The 18,569-nt window shown below is 38.3% G+C and overlaps 4 protein-coding genes across 11 annotated transcripts; 2 read left to right on the top strand and 2 right to left on the bottom strand.

The window, feature by feature from the left end:
* Positions 1–2,442: 2,442 nt before the first annotated feature.
* Positions 2,443–4,641, bottom strand: LOC132783887 (alpha-taxilin). Its single transcript, XM_060789196.1, has 4 exons — positions 4,439–4,641; positions 3,962–4,362; positions 3,731–3,877; positions 2,443–3,672 (listed from the first exon to the last, which is right to left on the bottom strand). The coding sequence occupies exons 1-4, from the start codon at positions 4,508–4,510 to the stop codon at positions 2,772–2,774; spliced, it is 1,521 nt and encodes a 506-aa protein (XP_060645179.1). The 5' UTR covers positions 4,511–4,641; the 3' UTR covers positions 2,443–2,771.
* Positions 4,642–5,294: 653 nt separating this feature from the next.
* LOC132783888 (V-type proton ATPase subunit G) lies at positions 5,295–6,132 on the top strand. The gene is made up of 3 exons (XM_060789197.1): positions 5,295–5,467; positions 5,632–5,732; positions 5,807–6,132. The coding sequence occupies exons 1-3, from the start codon at positions 5,386–5,388 to the stop codon at positions 5,975–5,977; spliced, it is 354 nt and encodes a 117-aa protein (XP_060645180.1). The 5' UTR covers positions 5,295–5,385; the 3' UTR covers positions 5,978–6,132.
* A 678-nt stretch (positions 6,133–6,810) lies between these two features.
* On the top strand, positions 6,811–17,744 carry LOC132785299 (anoctamin-1). 7 transcript variants are annotated; one of them, XM_060791329.1, is made up of 15 exons: positions 6,811–7,568; positions 11,641–11,974; positions 12,037–12,105; positions 12,194–12,283; positions 12,657–12,817; positions 12,872–13,040; positions 13,102–13,222; positions 13,285–13,396; positions 13,456–14,014; positions 14,079–14,282; positions 14,352–14,813; positions 14,874–15,025; positions 15,084–15,189; positions 16,664–16,802; positions 16,868–17,744. In XM_060791329.1, exons 1-15 carry the CDS (start codon positions 7,159–7,161, stop codon positions 17,056–17,058), a joined length of 3,279 nt encoding a protein of 1,092 aa, XP_060647312.1. In that variant the 5' UTR covers positions 6,811–7,158; the 3' UTR covers positions 17,059–17,744. The 7 variants fall into 7 exon arrangements, with proteins under 7 accessions (XP_060647312.1, XP_060647313.1, XP_060647311.1 ...); XM_060791330.1 differs by having other exon boundaries at positions 11,638–11,974; positions 12,194–12,265; XM_060791328.1 differs by having other exon boundaries at positions 11,638–11,974.
* On the bottom strand, positions 15,191–16,428 carry LOC132785300 (uncharacterized). Of its 2 annotated transcripts, XM_060791337.1 has the most exons (5): positions 15,920–16,428; positions 15,743–15,864; positions 15,531–15,687; positions 15,369–15,473; positions 15,191–15,300 (listed from the first exon to the last, which is right to left on the bottom strand). In XM_060791337.1, exons 1-5 carry the CDS (start codon positions 16,107–16,109, stop codon positions 15,284–15,286), a joined length of 591 nt encoding a protein of 196 aa, XP_060647320.1. In that variant the 5' UTR covers positions 16,110–16,428; the 3' UTR covers positions 15,191–15,283. The 2 variants fall into 2 exon arrangements, with proteins under 2 accessions (XP_060647320.1, XP_060647319.1); XM_060791336.1 differs by having other exon boundaries at positions 15,191–15,473; positions 15,920–16,423.
* Positions 17,745–18,569: the final 825 nt, after the last annotated feature.

Raw genomic sequence — 18,569 nt, 5'->3', positions numbered from 1 at the left:
GCCTGCGAAATGTGCACACATCTGCTAAATAACAGCAATATGTATGTATATGTGAGAGTGTGCGTGTGCGAGGCTGTCAGTGTGTCAGTGTGTGAAATATGCACATGTGTCGCCTATGCGGCTGCGGCTGCTATTTTTCACACTCACCGCCCCCTTTGCGTGCGAGAGAGAGAGGAAGTGTGGGTGATGGAGATGGGGGCTCACAGGGGGGTCGTTGCTTTAGCTCGACCGCTCGGCCGCTTTATGCAATTTAAATTAATTTCTGTAATTATTTTAGTGGCGCACTTAAATAGCTTTATTTAAAATGCCAGAGATTACGCTCGCAAAAGTGTGCGTGTGTGCGTGTGTGTGGGAGTTGCTCTCATCTCTGAGTGTATGTGTGTGTATGTGAGGGTCAACTTGGCACTAAGCATACGTTGCATGCGCCTGAATAATTCATATCAAAATGTGGCCGGCTGTCTAAAATGACAGCTGCGTGCCGCAAATAATTACAGCGCGATTATAATGTGACCATGAAGCACTGCGCTGCACTGGCATCGTGCCTCGTGCCCCCAAGAAGCATGCCCCACAGCCCACACTATCGTTGCAATGTGTTGCATGCCATCGCAGACATTGTGGCACCAGCTCAGCCAACGTCAACGCCTGCGTAAGCGTCAACGTCAACGCCAGCTGCGACGCGTCGCTTCGACGTCCACACTGCCAATTTGCAGTTCTATTATGCGAGGTGGCCGCCGACGACGAGTGCCAAGATTGGGGCAGGCAGCTCTTGCAACTTGCAAGTTGCAACAACACGCGACTAAACAAACAACAAAGTAATGATAACGGCAGTGTCTCGACTACATTATACCCTGTACAAAAATATAGTTATTTATTTTTTCAAAGAAGCAAGTTAAATTAATACTGAAATTATGAAATAATACATATATTTGGTATATTTTATTAATTGTTAGTTATAATCGTAAATAATAAGTTAAACAAAAATTAAATTGGTGTTCTTATTAACTTATTTAACTACCTATATTACTTTTAAAGGAGATTAAAGATTAATTGTATTATAAAAACTTTTAAGTGATGCTTATTTTTGATTATAAGATTTTCTATTAGTATCTGACTAGTATAAGAAATATTTGCTGTATCCACAGTTATTTTATATTTTTGTTATCTTTATATTTTAATAAGACTTTAAATTAGACTGAAAAAAATAAATATTGAATCAAATTCCACATAGTTTGAATTACAAAATATTTTTATTTTGTATCATTTAATTATTATATAATAAATATATTTTATTTAATTAATTTTAACTTTGGGTATTTAAATAGTATTGAGTACAAATTGACTAAAATCGACTAAGTTCCACCATACATAACAAATATTATAATTTTGCATTTTCGCTATTATAATTCTATTATTTCATGTTTTAATAATTATGATTATCAAAGGAATATTTTGAAGAGGTTAAATTCAAAAAAGTTTTAAGTTGAAATAAAACTGTAAATATTTTATAGATTCAGAATATTTAATTTTATATTTAAATTTTAATCGAAATCTTTTAAAAAAATAATTATGCACAACCTCTTAATTGCGTTACTTCATACTTTATTTTCAATTTATCCTTGCCAAATATCTCATCCTCGCCCTCTAGGGATTTTGTGTTTACAGGGTATAAGCATTAACAACTTTCTTGCCAAAGTTATGCAGTCAGAAAAGCAAAAGCAGCAAAGACAAAAATGGCAACAGCAACAACAACAACAACAATAATTGCAGCAACTATAATAAAAACTATTTTGTTAAACAAATTGTGAACTTAATTGCTTGCGGCAAGTGAAAAGTTTGAGTTTCACAGTTGCCCCCGAATGCGGCATGCGGCATTCCATTAACATTTCCAAACTGAGTGCCCCTAAAGAGAGAGCTAACAATTAAGAGATTCGTTTACTTACAGAAGGAAATACTTTATAATAAGTATATAAGAGTGCTCTTTGATCAAATGAAGTTACGGCCTTGAAAGTAAGTTTTAGATTAAGTAAGTTTAGATCAACCATTAAACAACTTGTATTAATTTGTATAATATTAAATTTTTGTCATTAGAAAGAAACTTAAGAATAAAAGAAATATGTATATTATAACTTTTATGGTTCATCTTTTTTTTTAAATAAAATAACTTTAACGATTTTACTACTTTTTTGAAGAAATGTTTTTAAACTGAATCAAAGCAGCATATCATTTTTAATATCTATCAAATTTACTAAATTTTGTGTTAACCAATCCTATAATAACTAAGTGGAAGGAAAAATCTAACCAAACCGTATGATGATAATTTTTTAAAGCTAATCTCAAGAGACAATCTCGTAGTTTCTAAAAGAAGAGTACTTTAAAAGAAAGGAAGAAGTTCAGTTAATGTTCAAGAAGAATCGTCAGATCACGAAAGATAAAAGATCGAAATGATATTTCTAGGAAAACGTTTTAATCAATATTGTTTTGACATCAGCGTATGAACAGCGCATTAATAAATATATAATTTTCTTTGTTTTTTTATAAAATACAATAAATAATTATTTTATAGCGATTATGGTTTGTGATTGATTGCTGTTGAGTTTCAAAAGTTACTCTTTTTTGCGACACACTTAATAAAAATTGCTAAAACAAAATGCACAAATATGAAGGAGATTTTGTGGAGAAGGTGACATGAATTTCGCACGTACAAAAACAGTTGAGAGGGGATCGAGGATGACGAGGCAATGGCATTGAGGTGGGAGACGTTGAGACGCCTCTTAATCCGACTTCGAATCAATTAAATCAGGCACTTTCGTTTCATTAACAGTCTCTGAAGTATCGACAACAGTCTCCGATGTGGTTTCCGAAACGCTTTCCACAGGAGACTCCTGTTCCTCCTCTGGCTGCTGCTGTTGTTCCTCCTGCTGCGGTTGGTCTCCCTCTTGCTCCGGTTCAGCTGCCGAGGACGCTGTGGCAGCTGCAGCTGCTGCAGCCGCCGCCTTTGCCTTTGACTTGGCCGCCTTCTTATTTTTATTCTTCTTGGCATTGCTTGCGGCGCGTTGTTGCTCCTCGGCCTGTCGACACTTCTCCGCCTCGGCAGCAGCGATTTTGGCATCATTGGTGGTCAGCAGCTTCATTTGATTCTGCAGATTGGCCAGCGTTTGCTTCAACTCGGCGCAATTGCGTGTCATCAGCTCCATTTTGGCATTGTCCGAATTCACAGGCGCAATCTTGATGGGCGTCGGCTCCGGTGGCAGCTGCGGCATGGCGGGAATCTCAATGTTCTGCTCGCGCAGCGTCTGATGCAATGTGGTGCGTTCCAGTTGCAGAGCACGCAACAGTTTCTGCAGCTGCTCTACTTGCTTTTGCAGACGTTCCGAGAGCTGATCGCGCTGCTGCTTCTCGGTGGCCAGTTCAATGACCATGGCGTTGGCTTTCTCGTATTTCTGACGCCAGCCCAGAGCTTCCTTTTCGATCTTCTTGGTGTGCTTCGACATTTTCTCCAGCTCGACCTTGTAGCTGCCAAAGACTTCGTTTGATTTCTGCAACGATTGCTGGAAATCATCGTATTTGGCCGTGTAAATATTCAGCTGGTCCTTCAGCTGCTGCTCGCGTTCCGTTAGATCCTTGATGGCGCGTTGCGCCTGCAGCAATTTCTCCAGGCCAATTTGGTTTTCTCTGTGAAATACTTTCCATAAATATATTTCGATTAAAGGGAATTCGATAGGCAGTTTACTTGGTGAGTATCTCCTTCTCCATGGCCGCCTCGACTTGGGCCTTGTTGAGCTTCGCCTGATGCAGTTGCGATTCGAGATGCACCTGCTCGTTGAGCTTCTCCAAATGCTTCTCACGCGCCTGATACTGTTCCGCCAGCAGTTTTAACCTAAAAAGTAAACCGCATGAACATATGGTTGGATGATGCGTATTTTGTGGGGCATGCATTGATCTATAAATAGATCGCTCTTACTTTTTGGTCATTTCGATGTTGTAATCACGCAGTTTGATGTTCTCCTCGTTGTTCTTCGTTAGGGACTTCTGCACCTCGGTCAACGAGTTCTGGAACTTGGCCTGGCTCTCCTTGCGTCGCTCCTCCTCCACCTTGATCTGCAACATGCTCTCGTTCTTCACTGACTTGAGGATGCGTTGCTGCTCCCGGCACACCTCCTGCAGCTTGTCGCGCATCAGCACGCTCTTGTTCAACTCCCGCTGCACGTTCTCCTTCTCCCGCTGCTGACTCTCCATGTGCCGTTGCAGGGCGCGCATCTCTGTGTTTAGCCGGGCCACGTTCTTCTCGCTTTCCACATGTCGCTGCAGCAACGCCTTCAGTTTGTCCTCACTGCTGCCGAATTCATCCAGCGATTTGAGCACCTGGGTTACAGTTATTTATTTATTATGGCGGTTGTTAAGTGCGAAGTTCTTGGGGGTTTGGAGTTGCTAAACTTACCACATCTTCAACCTTTTGCTCGCGCTGCTTTTCTTCGCGTGCCACCCGTTTGCCTTTGCTTAACTTTTCCATGCTTGATCGTGATCGTTTCTCTATATTAGTGTGTATATATACTACTAGTTTGAATTTTTACTATATATGTTTTAGGCATCCAAAATAACACACACACATTGCTCTCCGTCAAGTGAGAAAATACGGCCAGCAGCGGCAAAACGTTAACAGCTTTCTGCTATGTTATTAACACACAGTGCGGCGTTGCGCTGTTAAAGTAAATTCTGTTTACTTTTGGCTGGTTTTGTGAATTAAAATTGCAAAGTAATTTTTACAAAAATTACTTACTCCTTTTGTAGATAAATTCAGTGAAATTGCTTAAATTTAAATACTGTTTATCCGGTTTCTAGGCAATCTCTGTTAAATGTTTACGGTGTCATGACATTAACATTTAACAGATCACAGCTGTTTTCAATATTGGAAACTATGTACTATTTATCCGAAACTAAGTGCGCTTCGCACAATTATGTTATTATTAATCCTTTAACTAAAGCGGTAACTTTAAAATAAAGAAGTTTATTTCAACAATTAAGTTTAAGCGCTCCCAAAGTTTTCGTGGCGGTCGTGCGATATACCACCTTACTTACAAAACTCGATAAGGCGGCCTGTTAATTCAAATTTGCTGTTAAATCTGCGATATTGCTGTCAACGGGTGGAGCAATTTAACGCAAACAGCTGTTAAAATTAAACCGATAGTTGGTTGTGGCCGCGTCAACTCTAATTTCCATTCGATATAATCGATATGCAGGCTAATTGGGTATGTATGCGTGTGTGTGACTTCGTCATATGACATTTTTCACGTCGTTTGTGTCACTTGCTTTTTTCAACTTGCATTGATACCACGGCCGAAGCGAGCAGTTAAACAGTTTTTAATTAAATAAATATATTTTAAAAAAATGGCCAGCCAAACGCAGGGAATCCAGCAATTGCTTGCTGCTGAGAAGAAGGCAGCTGAAAAGGTTGCCGAGGCCCGTAAACGTAAGCAAAAAAGAACAAAAACACAATAATCCAATTGGACAGATACAGAAACTTACGTTTTTTCACTATCGACGTTACGCGCTTTTGAGCAAAGTCACATGATGCGCATATCGTGAAGTGTAAATATTGCTAAAATGAGAATTCTTTGGTGTTGTAATTGACAGGCAAGGCAAGGAGATTGAAGCAAGCCAAGGATGAGGCCACCGAGGAGATTGAGAAATTCCGTCAGGAACGTGAACGCTCCTTCAAAGAGTTCGAGGCCAAGGTTAGTTAGTGAAGACATTTTAAATTGGCAACTTATCTTCAATACTTCAATTTTACCCCTTGCTTCCCCTGCAGCATATGGGCAGCCGCGAAGGTGTTGCAGCCAAAATCGATGCTGATACTCGTGTGAAACTTTCCGATATGGAGGGTGCCATCAGGACACGCAAAGAACCCGTGATTCAGGAGATCTTGCAATTCGTCTACAACATCTCGCCCGAGGTCCACAAGAACTACAACAGGAAGTAAATTGTATTGTTGTCTTTGAGGGGTGGGGCTTTGGCCTAATCCCAAAGGAAAAATATGCTCGTTTCTATTGTAAATTCGATGTCCAAGTTCAACTCTTTTAAATGCATATAATTTAGCCCCTTAATAATAGTGCATTACTATATTAAACATACAAAGCTGTATTATTATTCCATAAACTTATTAAAATTTGTTGTTTCACCAAAATGAAATTGTTTGCGCAATTTCTTTAACTAAATTAATTTTGTGTGCATTATGTTGTTTACGTTTTATTCAATGCAAAATACAAGTTGTTATTTTTGTTTGACTTTTATAGTTTCTCTTTAATTTGGGTTAAAATTATCAAGCTGCAATTCAAATAAATATGATTAGATATTTTCTGCAGCCGAAATAAATATGAAATCTTAATTGGTTACTAAATAAATTACTTTCATATTCAGATGTTTTATTTCCATAATAAAGAGCTTTCTTAAAGCTGTTGTTTTATTTAACATCTGTGTCCACGTGTGACCACATAAAATTTCTAAAATATACCTACCGATGAGATATACCATTTTCCGAAATACCCCAATAATTGCGACCTGGTTACACTTGTAAAGAATTTTTGATACATTTTTAAAGCGGGTAATTTTAAAAAGTTGGGTAATATCGCGTTTTAAAGAGATCCTTGATACATATATAGAACTTTGTTTTTCACTATTCAAGTGTTTCTCTCCTATTTATTAGATTTGCCGCTTAAATAAGCGTTTTACGAAAATAAATTGCAAACTGAATGCTTGGTATATTTTGAAATTCGGAATGCGGTCACTCTACAACATAGTGTTTATTTTCGTTTCGCTCGACGGTTGCTGTCGCGTTTTGCCGCGGACTTTTTGCGCTGCCGTTATTTTTTCGTTGTTGAGCGCAGCGCAATCAGTGCAGTGCAATTTATTGTGTAATATATGAATTGCTAATTATATAGCATAGAGTGCAAGGTTCAATAACCCAGCCAGTGATTGCATGCAGCCAACTTTAACAATTTCCGTTCCACATTCGAGTTGACCTCGCCGCAATTTTATGTCTTTTAGCCAACGCGAACCCCGAAAATTCTGCCACACGCACATTGTTACACACGCACACCAATGCAAATGTCATGAATGAAAGTAAACAAGTTGGACGGGAAATTAGCGCAAGTATAAAGCAAAATGCTAAATTTAGCTAATGCCGGTGGTGATGCTGCTGCCAATGGTGATGGTCTGGAAACACCTCCGCAGCAGCCACAGCACAGCGATGAATCCGCTCAATTGCTTGACGAACAAAATTCGAAATTCGCCGCAACAGCTGCTAAGCAGGAGCTGGAACCACCCTACACCGCCCCGCTGGCTCCCTATGACATGGAGCTGGTGAAGAAGGTCAAGCTAAAGGGCAAGCTGGTGGCCAGCGATAGCATTTGGTCAGAAGAACCCAAGAGCAGCAGCAGCAACAATAAGAGAAACAGGAGACCGGATGCGGATGCATCGTCGAGTTTTATGCATCACGAGCGTGGCGAAGATGTCGCCAAGACATCGAGTGAATCACTCGATTTACACGAGAAACGCTCTAGGTTTGCTGAGAGGTGAGTAACAAATGCTACATGAGGCGGACTTTGAATACCCCCTAAAGAGGAAACGATCATTAGCTAAATTTTTTCTTTATTTTGTATTTACTCTGATCTTTTGTTGTGTTGGCATTTGCTCAGATCATTGTGCAGAATACAGGGTGTTTGTTTAGTAGTTTAGACCAAGTTTTTACTTTTCTTTTTTTACGGTCATTTGTGTTTCATCTTATGGTTGATTATTTTTTTTTTGTGAGGATAGTGTCTTACCATAATTTGATATATACTACTTTTAATATACTTATTGACTTACACAGAAGTTAGTATAATATATTGCTACCTTTTCTATTAACTAGACTACAACATATTTATTAATTTACTAATACGAGTAACTAGGCAAAGTACTAGATATTATACACAATTGAATTGCAAGAAAATTAAAAAAAAAAAAAACGGAATTGTTCGTAAATGCAGATCAAAAATAAGGATTTGGAAAGACTATGGTTTTCTCATGTCAATATAGTATCAGTTCTTTGTTTGCGCCTGTATAAATATACATATGTACATATATACATATATAATTGAAGTGACCTTTAACAAAGCCTCTCTTATCTTAATAAAAAAATAATTGCAGCGGCACAAATGTATTATTCAGTGCTATTTCTGCAAGTCAATACAAATTTGTTTGCACCAGATAAGAATGTTGTTCATCTTTAAAAGTGGCATGTTATGTTTGACTAATAAATACGTAAATGGTTTGTCGGTTGACTTAACCGCAAATCATTTGGAAAGCAAATAAAGAATGCTGACATTGACATAAAAAAATAACATTTAATAAAGAATCAAAACCGTTACTGTTTATACTGGCAAAGTAAAATAATTTGTAATCTTGCGATAAAAGAAATGTTTACCATTTTTTAACTATGTATGTAGGTTATTTCATAGGTAATTTGTTTATACAATTATTTACATCTCTTCGACTGTAACAATAAAAAAGGAAGGGAGCACTAAATTTTTGAGGTTAATGGTAAGCATTAATAATTCACAAGCTTGCACACAGAACAATTGTAATAATCCTAGACAGTTTTCCGATAAACGTAGTTTCCAAACACCACGTCGCATACCTTTTCCAACACCTTAATGGACACCTTATACACGCGAGCTCACACACACGCACGCATACATTGTCTCTGCCAGACAGATTCCCTTGCACTTGCACAGACAGTGATCTGCCAAGCTCAACAAGTGCTGGCTCTCTCTCTTCTGCTGCTGTTGCTGCTCTCTTTCAAATTACTCTCATTTAAAGCTGCTCACGTTTTGCCATGCGACGCAGACGCCAATAACAGCTGATTGGCCGCCGTGAGCTGCTGTTGTATGAGTGTCACTTAACCACTGTGTGTGTGTGTGAGGTGCGACTGGCGGACAGTCTCGCAAATTCAGACAACCCGGTAAATGTGCTGAGCATGCTCTCAGCTCAGCTGTTCGCCTCTTGTTTGAGCAATTGTTGTTTCTTTTAATAATCAGTTTGTTGTCGTTGCTGCTGCGCGTTGGTCGTTGTCGTCGCGGTGGCCTTTTTATTCAATTCGCTTTGCACCTCTGTTCTCTCTCTCTGTTTAATTTATTAATAATTCGCGTGGACAACGTACGATTTACAATTTTATTGTCGTTCGTTCAACAAGTATTCTGGGTTAATGTTAATTTCCCACAGGGTAAAGTTTATGCAGCACTTAACGGAAACGGAAATACCCTTTCAACTGCTCTAAAAACGAGTTTATTTACTTATCAGCTATTGTTGTTGTTGTTACTCGTGTATTAATCATCAACTGAGGGACAAAGATTTCACTCAGTTATATTCGTGTCTTTCATTTTAAATTTTATTTTTGTTGTGGGTGTTGCTGCATTTATGTGTCACCGAAACTCATGAAAGTGTCAGGAACCGATCTAAACCGTATAATTATCAATAAACAATACACACACATTATATAAGCAGTGCTTAAAATAATTTGCAAAATTTCATCGCTCTCTTTCTCACATTTGTGCAGCGCGGCGAAATCTTTAATAAATTCATTTGTTTTTGGCCTTGATTAAATAAAAAGCTGGCAAAAATGAGACCAACAAAGAAAAAACCTCTCAAATTGTTTGTAAATGTGAATACTTTTTAAAAAGCTTCAAGCTAATTACTTTGTGTCGGAAGGTCATTGTTTGTTGTGTTGCTCGTGGCTTACAGGCCTATAAATTATAAAAATATATGTGTAGTATTAACTCCAAAAAACTGTTACGAATGATAAGCCGAAAGGGAACACGAAATATAATGAGCTGAGCATCAAATTCGTCAATAAAATAGGCATAGTTTCTATGTTTAACAGACCCCCAATCGTTTGTTATGTGTCTGAATCCGGTATATGTACAATATTTTATATATTCTTTAATTACACTAGACAACACATTAATGTGACTAAAAATGCGGGTTTTTCTTACAAGAAACGACTACTTAGAGTTAAATGAATGCCGGAAGCAGATAATTCTTAGAGACTTTGTGCGTATTATGAAGTAAATTATTAGAGATTAAGAGAGAGTTCTGCATAGCTCTCTGATGAAATATTTTATTGGCGTCCATAAAAATTACTGATAACATGACACTTGGGTTCACTTTGATTTAAAATAATATATGCCTGAATATATAAATAATCTTTGATTATGCTTGTTGAATTAGTTGCTACTTAAAAGTAATTGTTATGCTGGCTTCTGAGGTTGAATTTTTCTATAAATAAAAGCAAGGTGGTTTCTTTTAAAATAACTTTGATTTTAAGTACACAAAACTAGTCACTAGAGGAAAGTCATATTCTAAAAAAATAACACATTAGCTGTACCATCCAAGTTTTTATCATATCTCAAAGTGAAATATACAAATTCGCTAAGATAAATCATGATAACAAACTGCAAGTCACTTCTTCACATTCTACGAATATTGCCAACTATTCAACTTACTCATTTAATTGTTCATTGCACACAGCTATGTATAATTTGATGCGAGAATGAATCAGAAAATACATATTTTAGCTACTACAATCATGTGTATTTATTTGTGTATGTGGTTTTTCTACAGAATCGGGGTTCACAGTCAAATATTATATATAGACATAGTATAGTATTCATATATGTGCTAATGTGGCATATAAAGTGTGCAAATATTGAAAGCATTAGCAGCTCACATGGCGAAAAGTTGTCTTGAAGTACAAATTTATTGCTTTGGTAGCATTTTCTTGCAGTTTTCTGTTAGAAACATAAAACGGCCATAAAGTAAACAATAACAAGTAAGAAAACTACAGTCGAGAGTGCTCGACTGTGAGATACCCGATACCCATTTTGAATAAGAGAAGAACAGTGCTGTCATTCTAAAAATATACCAAAATAATGTACCACAAAAATACTAAATTACGCAAAAGGCTTTATTTGGTATATTGATATAGTACTATACCACAAAGATACTAAACTATACTACATTTAAAATATACTATACAGTAAAAGTATACCAGATTAGTGCGAACCAAATTATATCTCTATATCTTATAGACTCTGAAATATAGGTGTTTATACGAACGGACAGACAGACAGACAGACGGACAGTTGAATATGCCCATATCGTCTCGGCTCTTAAAGCTGATCAAGATGAACGGAGATGCCTCCCTCTGCCTTTTACATACATTTCCTGCAGTCACAAAGTTATAATACCCTTTAACCCTATGGATACCGGATATAATAAATTGGATCATACAGTTTCTAGATAGAATTTAATATGCTTGTTGAAACTGATGCTTGCCATTAAATTCCAACAGCTCCCATTCTTATTGACCTAAATAAATAGTCGAGACTCTTGGGTGTGTTATGAGCTATGAACACGCAAAATGGCTCCAGACTGTCCCCGATGGTGCTAAAAGTTTATGTTTTGACCACGGGGAGTAATTATGTGGGTTGGGTCCTTTTTGCTGGCTGCCTAATGAAATCAGTCGGAGACTCGCCTTTGTTTGGGAACAATTCCACTTGAACAACCTGTTGAATATAATCTATAAATATTTTCGCATTTTTGCAGTAGCGCATCGACCTTGCCACTGCCAGAGATTGATGGCCCAACGTTGCCCAACGGCAAGTCCAATCATTCGACACCTTTACTGCCAATGACTGACGCCGGCTACGATGAGCGCGAATGCAGCTGTCCACTTGACTTCTATCAGAGGCCTGAGCTCAACACCTCGTTGTTCTTTGCGGACTGTTCGCGTTCCATTGACTTTGTGCTTGCCTATAAGATCAATTTACATGAGCCCACCGAGGCGGAAAATGCGGAGAAGCGTCGTGTTTTCCAAGAGAATCTAATACATCAAGGACTCGAGGTGGAGTTCAGCGAAAAGGAGCAAATCTACTTTGTCAAGGTGCGCCGCAAGCATTGATTATCTTTAGCTGTGTTATTTATAGTTTCCTTTTTTGCTTTCAGATACATGCTCCGCTTGAGGTGCTGCGTCGCTATGCTGAGATACTTAAGCTGCGAATGCCCATGAAGGAGGTGGGTGCCGTTGATTCTTTGTTGTTTGATCAATTATGAATAATGTTTTCGATTTATTCCTATGGCCACATTTTTGTGTTATTTTTAGTCCCTTTGTAATTTGCGCGTTCATGCGAGATCAAATCGTCTACACAATGCGGCGCATTATTTATCCAAGAAGGTCTGCCAAAGAGTCCAGGTCGTAATTACTTACATGCAATTAACAAATGTTTGCACATACGCTGCGATCTTTGAGTGCTCGTCTCTCTCTCCGCTAAAATCCTCAAAAAAAGCTATAACTCTTCCCAACAGATTCCAAATTCTATGTATATTATATATTTCGACACACTTTTAGCATTTGTTGTAGTTTTGATTTTGCCCGCTATTTAAAACTAACTCGCAATCCTGTTTCAAATTGTATTGGCGCCCCTAAGTATGCTTCAATTATTTTATGAATGAAGCATTATAATCCTTAGTTCTTGTGTTGTTGTTCTCAAATACTTATTCCACTAATTTTCGATATTTAAAATGTTCTTTCTGCAATCACTTAATCATTTGTCTTACTCTTTTAGATACCCGGTTTAGCTGTGGTCAATCGCTCCACGAAAAGTGTTTTTTCTAGTCTCAAATCCGGCTGCCAATCCTTTTTGAGTAATATCTATGTAGATAACAATATCTTCCCAAAGCGTGCGCATCGTTTCACCGCCATCTACAGTCGCGACAAAGAGTATCTGTAAGTTTGGTTGACTTCCATTTTAATACATTACTAATAACTTCTTTTGTTTAGCTTTGATATACGTCAGGACTGCTTCTTTACGACGGCGGTGCGTTCGCGTATAGTGGAATTCATTTTGGATCGCCAGCGTTTTCCTGCCAAGCGTCACAATGAAATGGCCTTTGGCATCGAGCGTCTGGTGGCCGAGGGCGTCTATTGCGCCGCCTATCCGCTGCATGATGTGAGTAATAGATATACAACGATTAAGATTAATAATTAAATATTTTTATAACTTTTATCAGGGCGAAATTACGGAGGTGGGCACAATGCGTGAACTGCTCTATACGAACTGGGCATCGGTTAAGAAATGGTATCGCTATCAACCATTGGACGATATTAAGGAGTATTTTGGTGTCAAAATTGGTAAGCAATCAGTGCTCACAATCTCTCCAATCAACTGTTTAATTCGTCATACTTTTTATTAGGTCTTTACTTCGCCTGGCTGGGATACTATACGTATATGCTGCTGCTTGCCTCCATAGTGGGTCTCATTTGCTTCATCTATTCCTGGATCTCACTCAAAAACTATGTGCCTATGTAATTAATGACTTACTTAATCTTTACTACAAATCTAATGTATCTGCTTTGCATTTCAGCAAAGATATCTGCGATCGCTCAAATGATAACATCACAATGTGTCCTCTCTGCGACTGGTGTGAATTCTGGAAACTACGAGAGACTTGCACTTATGCCAAAATCACGTATCTTATTGACAATCCTAGCACAATCTTCTTTGCCGTCTTTATGTCTTTTTGGGCCACGCTTTTTTTGGAGCTATGGAAACGCTATTCAGCCGAGATAACGCATCGCTGGGATTTGACGGGCTTCGATGTGCATGAGGAGCATCCACGGCCACAGTATTTGGCACGCCTCGAGCACATTGAGCCTACACGCACCGACTATGTGACCAACATCAAGGAGCCAACGGTGCCATTTTGGCGCATGAAGTTGCCAGCGACAGTTTTCAGCTTTTCCGTTGTGCTGTTGCTAATCGCTTTGGCCTTTGCGGCACTTGTTGGTGTCGTGGCGCATCGCATGTCCGTGCTGGCAGCTCTCAAAGTGAACGGCAGCAACATGACTACATCAAATGCGATTGTTATTGCCTCGGCATCAGCTGCTTTTGTCAATCTGTGCGTGCTCTACGTGCTGAACTATGTGAGCAACTTGAGAATTTACCAAACTAAAGTGTGCATTTCATTACGATTAATTAATTTTTTAGCTGTATAATCATCTGGCTGAATATCTCACGGAGCTGGAAATGTGGCGCACTCAAACGCAATTTGATGATTCATTGACGCTTAAGATTTATTTGCTACAGTTTGTGAATTATTACGCTTCCATATTTTATATCGCGTTCTTCAAAGGCAAATTCGTTGGCCATCCGGGCAAATATAATACGTTATTTGAGCATCGCCAAGAGGAGGTAAGTTGACTGCTCATTCATTCATTTTATATTTAATTTAATTTAATTGATTTGTTTTTATTACGTTAGTGCTCGTCTGGTGGCTGTTTGACTGAGCTGTGCATACAACTGGGTATCATAATGATCGGCAAACAGGCTTTTAATACCATTTTGGAGGTTTACTTGCCCATGTTTTGGCGCAAGGTGCTCGCCATTCAAGTTGGCCTCTCACGACTCTTTAGCAATACAGTAAAGCCTGACAAAACTAAGGATGAGCGCTGGATGCGTGACTTCAAGCTACTCGATTGGGGTGCTCGCAGTTTGTTCCCCGAGTATCTGGAGATGGTGCTGCAATATGGATTTGTTACCATATTTGTGGCTGCCTTTCCGCTGGCTCCCTTCTTTGCGCTACTTAATAACATACTGGAAATGCGGCTGGATGCCAAGAAGCTGCTGACACACCACAAGCGACCCGTCTCGCAGCGTGTTAGAGATATTGGTGTTTGGTATCGCATACTCGATAGCATTGGAAAGCTAAGTGTGATAACGAATGTAAGTTTAACTGCAATTTAATTTCTTTGAATAGCCATTAATAGTTTGTCTTCTTTTTAGGGTTTTATTATCGCTTTCACCTCGGACTTGATACCGCGTTTCGTTTACCGCGGCTTGTATTCTAAAGATGGCACTTTAAATGGTTACTTGAACTTTACCCTGTCCAAGTATCAAATCGAGCCTTCCAACAACTCGAGCATAACTTCGTGCATGTAACTATACTGAATGATGATTTACCGAATTCTTTTTAATATAAATCGTTTCTTAAAGGTATTCGGACTATCGAGAACCTCCAGGATCCAAAAACCAATATGAATTGTCGAGCACGTTTTACATTATTCTCGCCTGTCGCTTGGGATTTGTGGTAGTCTTCGAAGTAAGTTATGATTGCTTGTGTTTCGTTTTATTTGTTACATTACATAAATGCTTGTACATTGGATTAAGAAAATGCCTCTTGTTCGAGATTCCAACTAAATAAGTTTGCTTTCTGTAGAGGGCCAATTTAAGTTTGCTTGTCACTTGTCACATTTTAAACCTTGATATGCTGAAACATACCCGACGTCTCCACAATGCTCTCCTGCAGCGCACGATTCTCGTTTGTCGAGGTCTTCAGCATGCGATAAAGCGCATAAATTCCATAGGCAAAGAGCGCATTTAGTACTACGTGAAAGAATGTTAATTATATTTAAATTTGAGCTTTATTTTGAATGATCTTACCTGTAAAAACGCCAAACAGAACACTGCGTGCTATGCGTCGGTCTATAGAGGCATCCACTTCGTCAATCTTCAGCTCCAAGGAGACGAAGACGGCAACCTCAACGACCATTGAGGCACACGCATTGATTAACCAGGGGGCAATGCAGACGAGTCGTCGCTTTAGGCGGTTTAAAATAAATTATTTTCACTTATTGAAATAATATTAAGCTTACCTGTTTAATGCCATCGACTAGAATGCAAGCCACAATCAGATTTATCAATGCTTTGACCCACACAGTCACAGTTAGTATCATATAGAAAGCCTGACTAAATTCGTGCACTAGCACATAATCCACTAACAAAGGATATCAATTTAGTTAATTAGTTATGTTTTCTTTATTTGTACTCACCCAACGTAGCGACAAATGTGCCAAAAGGACTCGTAATCTGCACTTCGGCTTGCTGCCATTGCGTCAAGTCCATGAAATCATAGTACAAATGATAACTGGAGAGGCTCAAAACGCAAACTGCGATTAGGGCATCCAAACAGGCTATGCTTAAGCCAACGGAGCGCAAATTCAAACAGGCAAGGCGTTTCATGATTTCTCGCGATTTAATCCTTTTCAATTGTTATCCTTTTATGTGAAAGGGGTTTTTGTTTTGAACGCGTGCGTTCTTCTCGAAGTATTTGCAGATACTGAATCAAATGGTTGCGTCTTGCTGACAAAACTAGGTCCGATTTTCATTCGTTTGTCATTTCCCCACATTTAAACAGTTCTTAACTTAGATAGAAAAGCCCCGTGTCGCACATGAACTAGATCTATGGGCTTCTTCAGTTTATTTTAATTGCCAGAAGCTTGGCTATTGGACATGCTGCTCTTTCTTTTGCTTGTTTTGTGCTCAATTTTTTAGTTATATATCTTTGGCTAAACACTCGACTTATGTGGCTGATTTGCTGATATCCAATTGAACCAATACCTGGCAATTTGCAGTCAGACAAAAATGCATTTTTATGGTTTTACTCTGAACCAATAACCCCAATTGAAGCAAAAAGTAATCACTAAAGTCTGATGAAATGAGGCCCAACAATTAGTTGGTTGGAAAAGCACTTTGAAGGTTGTTTCGCGATACTCATTTCGATTTTGCTTTTGCAGAACTTTGTGGCCCTTGTGATGATACTGGTGCGTTGGTGTATTCCGGACATGAGCGTGGAGCTACGTGATCAAATTAGACGAGAAGTCTATATAACCAACGAGATAATCATTGACCAAGAAGCGCAACGTGCGCGATTTGGTAAATACTATAAATATTGCTAATATGTTTCTTAAATATTTATCGTTAATTTCCATCAATTACAGAGCGTGCTAAGCGCAGCTATTCAATGCGCGATCCCAGTGAAAATGAGGTGGATGCCGCCTCTGTGGATGAGCCAAACGCCAAGTTCTTAAAGATTGAGCGACTTATGAATCCCAATCTGTCGGAAATTGAAATGGACTCAATAATACATGGAGAGAACAAGACCACAGGCATTTCGGGTGCAGACTGTTAGAAATACTATTCAGTGATCCCATAAACAAATGAATACCATCTAGTTGAATATGTTTAGCTTTAGTTTATTGTGTTATGTCAGTTCCTTTCACACACTTAATTAGTTTCATATCTAAAGAATATGTGCAATTGTTTGCCATATGGTTTTAAGCTTTACTCACTCAACAAAATGCCTCATTTTGTTATAAACATATTTGAATATCAAACAATGTGCAAAATGCCTCAAACTAAATATAAATAGAGCGCAATTATTTATAGCCCACTTTGTGCCAAAAATAATAAACGCGCACAAAATGTAATTATACCAATTATTTAATGTTTTACAACAAGCAAACAAACCTATTAAGAATTGAATTCATTGTGTTATTATTATTAATTCATACTATCCTTTTATTGCAATGTACTTATTGCATAGAAAATGTGTTAAGTTTTAAATCTCATACACTATTTATAATGAAACTCAGGCTCTCTTAAAGCACCCATTGAATCCGCAACTAAATGTGAATCTATTTTAGATAAAGTTATAAATCGTCGTTATACATAAATATTTATAAAGAGAAATATTCTCATATATGGATAAGTAAATTATCTGGGCAATGAATGTGTATTTATTGAATTGATTGTAGAGATATGAATAATGTATATTGAAATGAATCTTCTATTTACATAAAGTAAAATTGTATCAAAGTGACGTTGTTTTATAATCTTTTGTGGAATGCATTAATACTGTCTTTTAAATGTTTAAGATTATAATTTATTTATAAGTCATAGTAATGAATGTTGACCTAGACACATAAAACTAGGCGAAGTGGTTAATAGCAATTGTAAATATAAGGGAAATACTCTTTAAATGTAAAAAGCTAAATAATATTAGTTTAATTTAGGATTGAGTAATTTACTCTCATTCAATAAGTTTCTATATAATCATGACTTTAAGCCCGCAGATTTGTAACGAGCTGGCAGAGTTTTCATTAACCCTGAGGCGAACGCCTGCTGCTGGGCACAAAGTTACCCGTGGCGCAACAAGCATGCAATTGCTTGTTGTTGCCCCACTTCAGAATTGGCCAAGTACTCACACACACACACAGCCTCACTACAGTGATGAGTGCTTGTTGCTGTGTGTGCGCGTGGAAGCACTAAGTGTGTCTGTGTGTGTGTGTGTTTTGGCCAAGAGCGGGACTGAGATGGCCAATAGATAATAGAGTACAGCACTCGTAGTATAGGATATACAATGTATATGGCATGCATGTGCTGTTGCTCTCGTGTTGTTGTTGCGCATGTGCCAAAACAATGACGTCACATGAGAAAAGCGTGCGCGATGGGAAACGCAATTGGGAGCGCAGCTGATTGCTTGCCGCCATAGCTCAGATGGTGTTTGCAGCACAGAAGGAAAATAATAATTTTCATTCGCTTACTTTGTTTTCCACAGTGTGGTGCGCTTTTGTTCGCCACGCTCCTTCGCCATCTCTACTCTCTCACTCGCTCGCGTTCTTGTTCTCGTTGTCGTTTCTT

Source organism: Drosophila nasuta, chromosome 2R, assembly GCF_023558535.2.
Source record: "Drosophila nasuta strain 15112-1781.00 chromosome 2R, ASM2355853v1, whole genome shotgun sequence".
In the NCBI taxonomy this organism is placed as follows: domain Eukaryota; kingdom Metazoa; phylum Arthropoda; class Insecta; order Diptera; family Drosophilidae; genus Drosophila; species Drosophila nasuta.
The sequence above is the reverse complement of the archived record's forward strand: the minus strand, read 5'-3'. Positions and strand labels throughout refer to the sequence as shown.

Bases quoted from the DNA above. Each gene is read 5' to 3' on its own strand.
- LOC132783888 (XM_060789197.1), top strand. From the start codon at position 5,386: ATGGCCAGCCAAACGCAGGGAATCCAGCAATTGCTTGCTGCTGAGAAG. The intron at 5,468-5,631 runs GTAAGCAAAAAA...TGTAATTGACAG, and splicing joins GGTTGCCGAGGCCCGTAAAC to GCAAGGCAAGGAGATTGAAG. The intron at 5,733-5,806 runs GTTAGTTAGTGA...CTTCCCCTGCAG, and splicing joins TCAAAGAGTTCGAGGCCAAG to CATATGGGCAGCCGCGAAGG.
- LOC132785300 (XM_060791336.1), bottom strand. From the start codon at position 16,109: ATGAAACGCCTTGCCTGTTTGAATTTGCGCTCCGTTGGCTTAAGCATA. The intron at 15,688-15,742 runs GTAAGCTTAATA...AACCGCCTAAAG, and splicing joins TAGTCGATGGCATTAAACAG to CGACGACTCGTCTGCATTGC. The intron at 15,474-15,530 runs GTAAGATCATTC...TCTTTCACGTAG, and splicing joins TCTGTTTGGCGTTTTTACAG to TACTAAATGCGCTCTTTGCC.
- LOC132783887 (XM_060789196.1), bottom strand. From the start codon at position 4,510: ATGGAAAAGTTAAGCAAAGGCAAACGGGTGGCACGCGAAGAAAAGCAG. The intron at 3,878-3,961 runs GTAAGAGCGATC...TTTACTTTTTAG, and splicing joins AACATCGAAATGACCAAAAA to GTTAAAACTGCTGGCGGAAC. The intron at 3,673-3,730 runs GTAAACTGCCTA...AGTATTTCACAG, and splicing joins GAGAAGGAGATACTCACCAA to AGAAAACCAAATTGGCCTGG.
- LOC132785299 (XM_060791328.1), top strand. From the start codon at position 7,159: ATGCTAAATTTAGCTAATGCCGGTGGTGATGCTGCTGCCAATGGTGAT. The intron at 7,569-11,637 runs GTGAGTAACAAA...GCATTTTTGCAG, and splicing joins CGCTCTAGGTTTGCTGAGAG to TAGCGCATCGACCTTGCCAC. The intron at 13,397-13,455 runs GTAATTAATGAC...TTTGCATTTCAG, and splicing joins CTCAAAAACTATGTGCCTAT to CAAAGATATCTGCGATCGCT.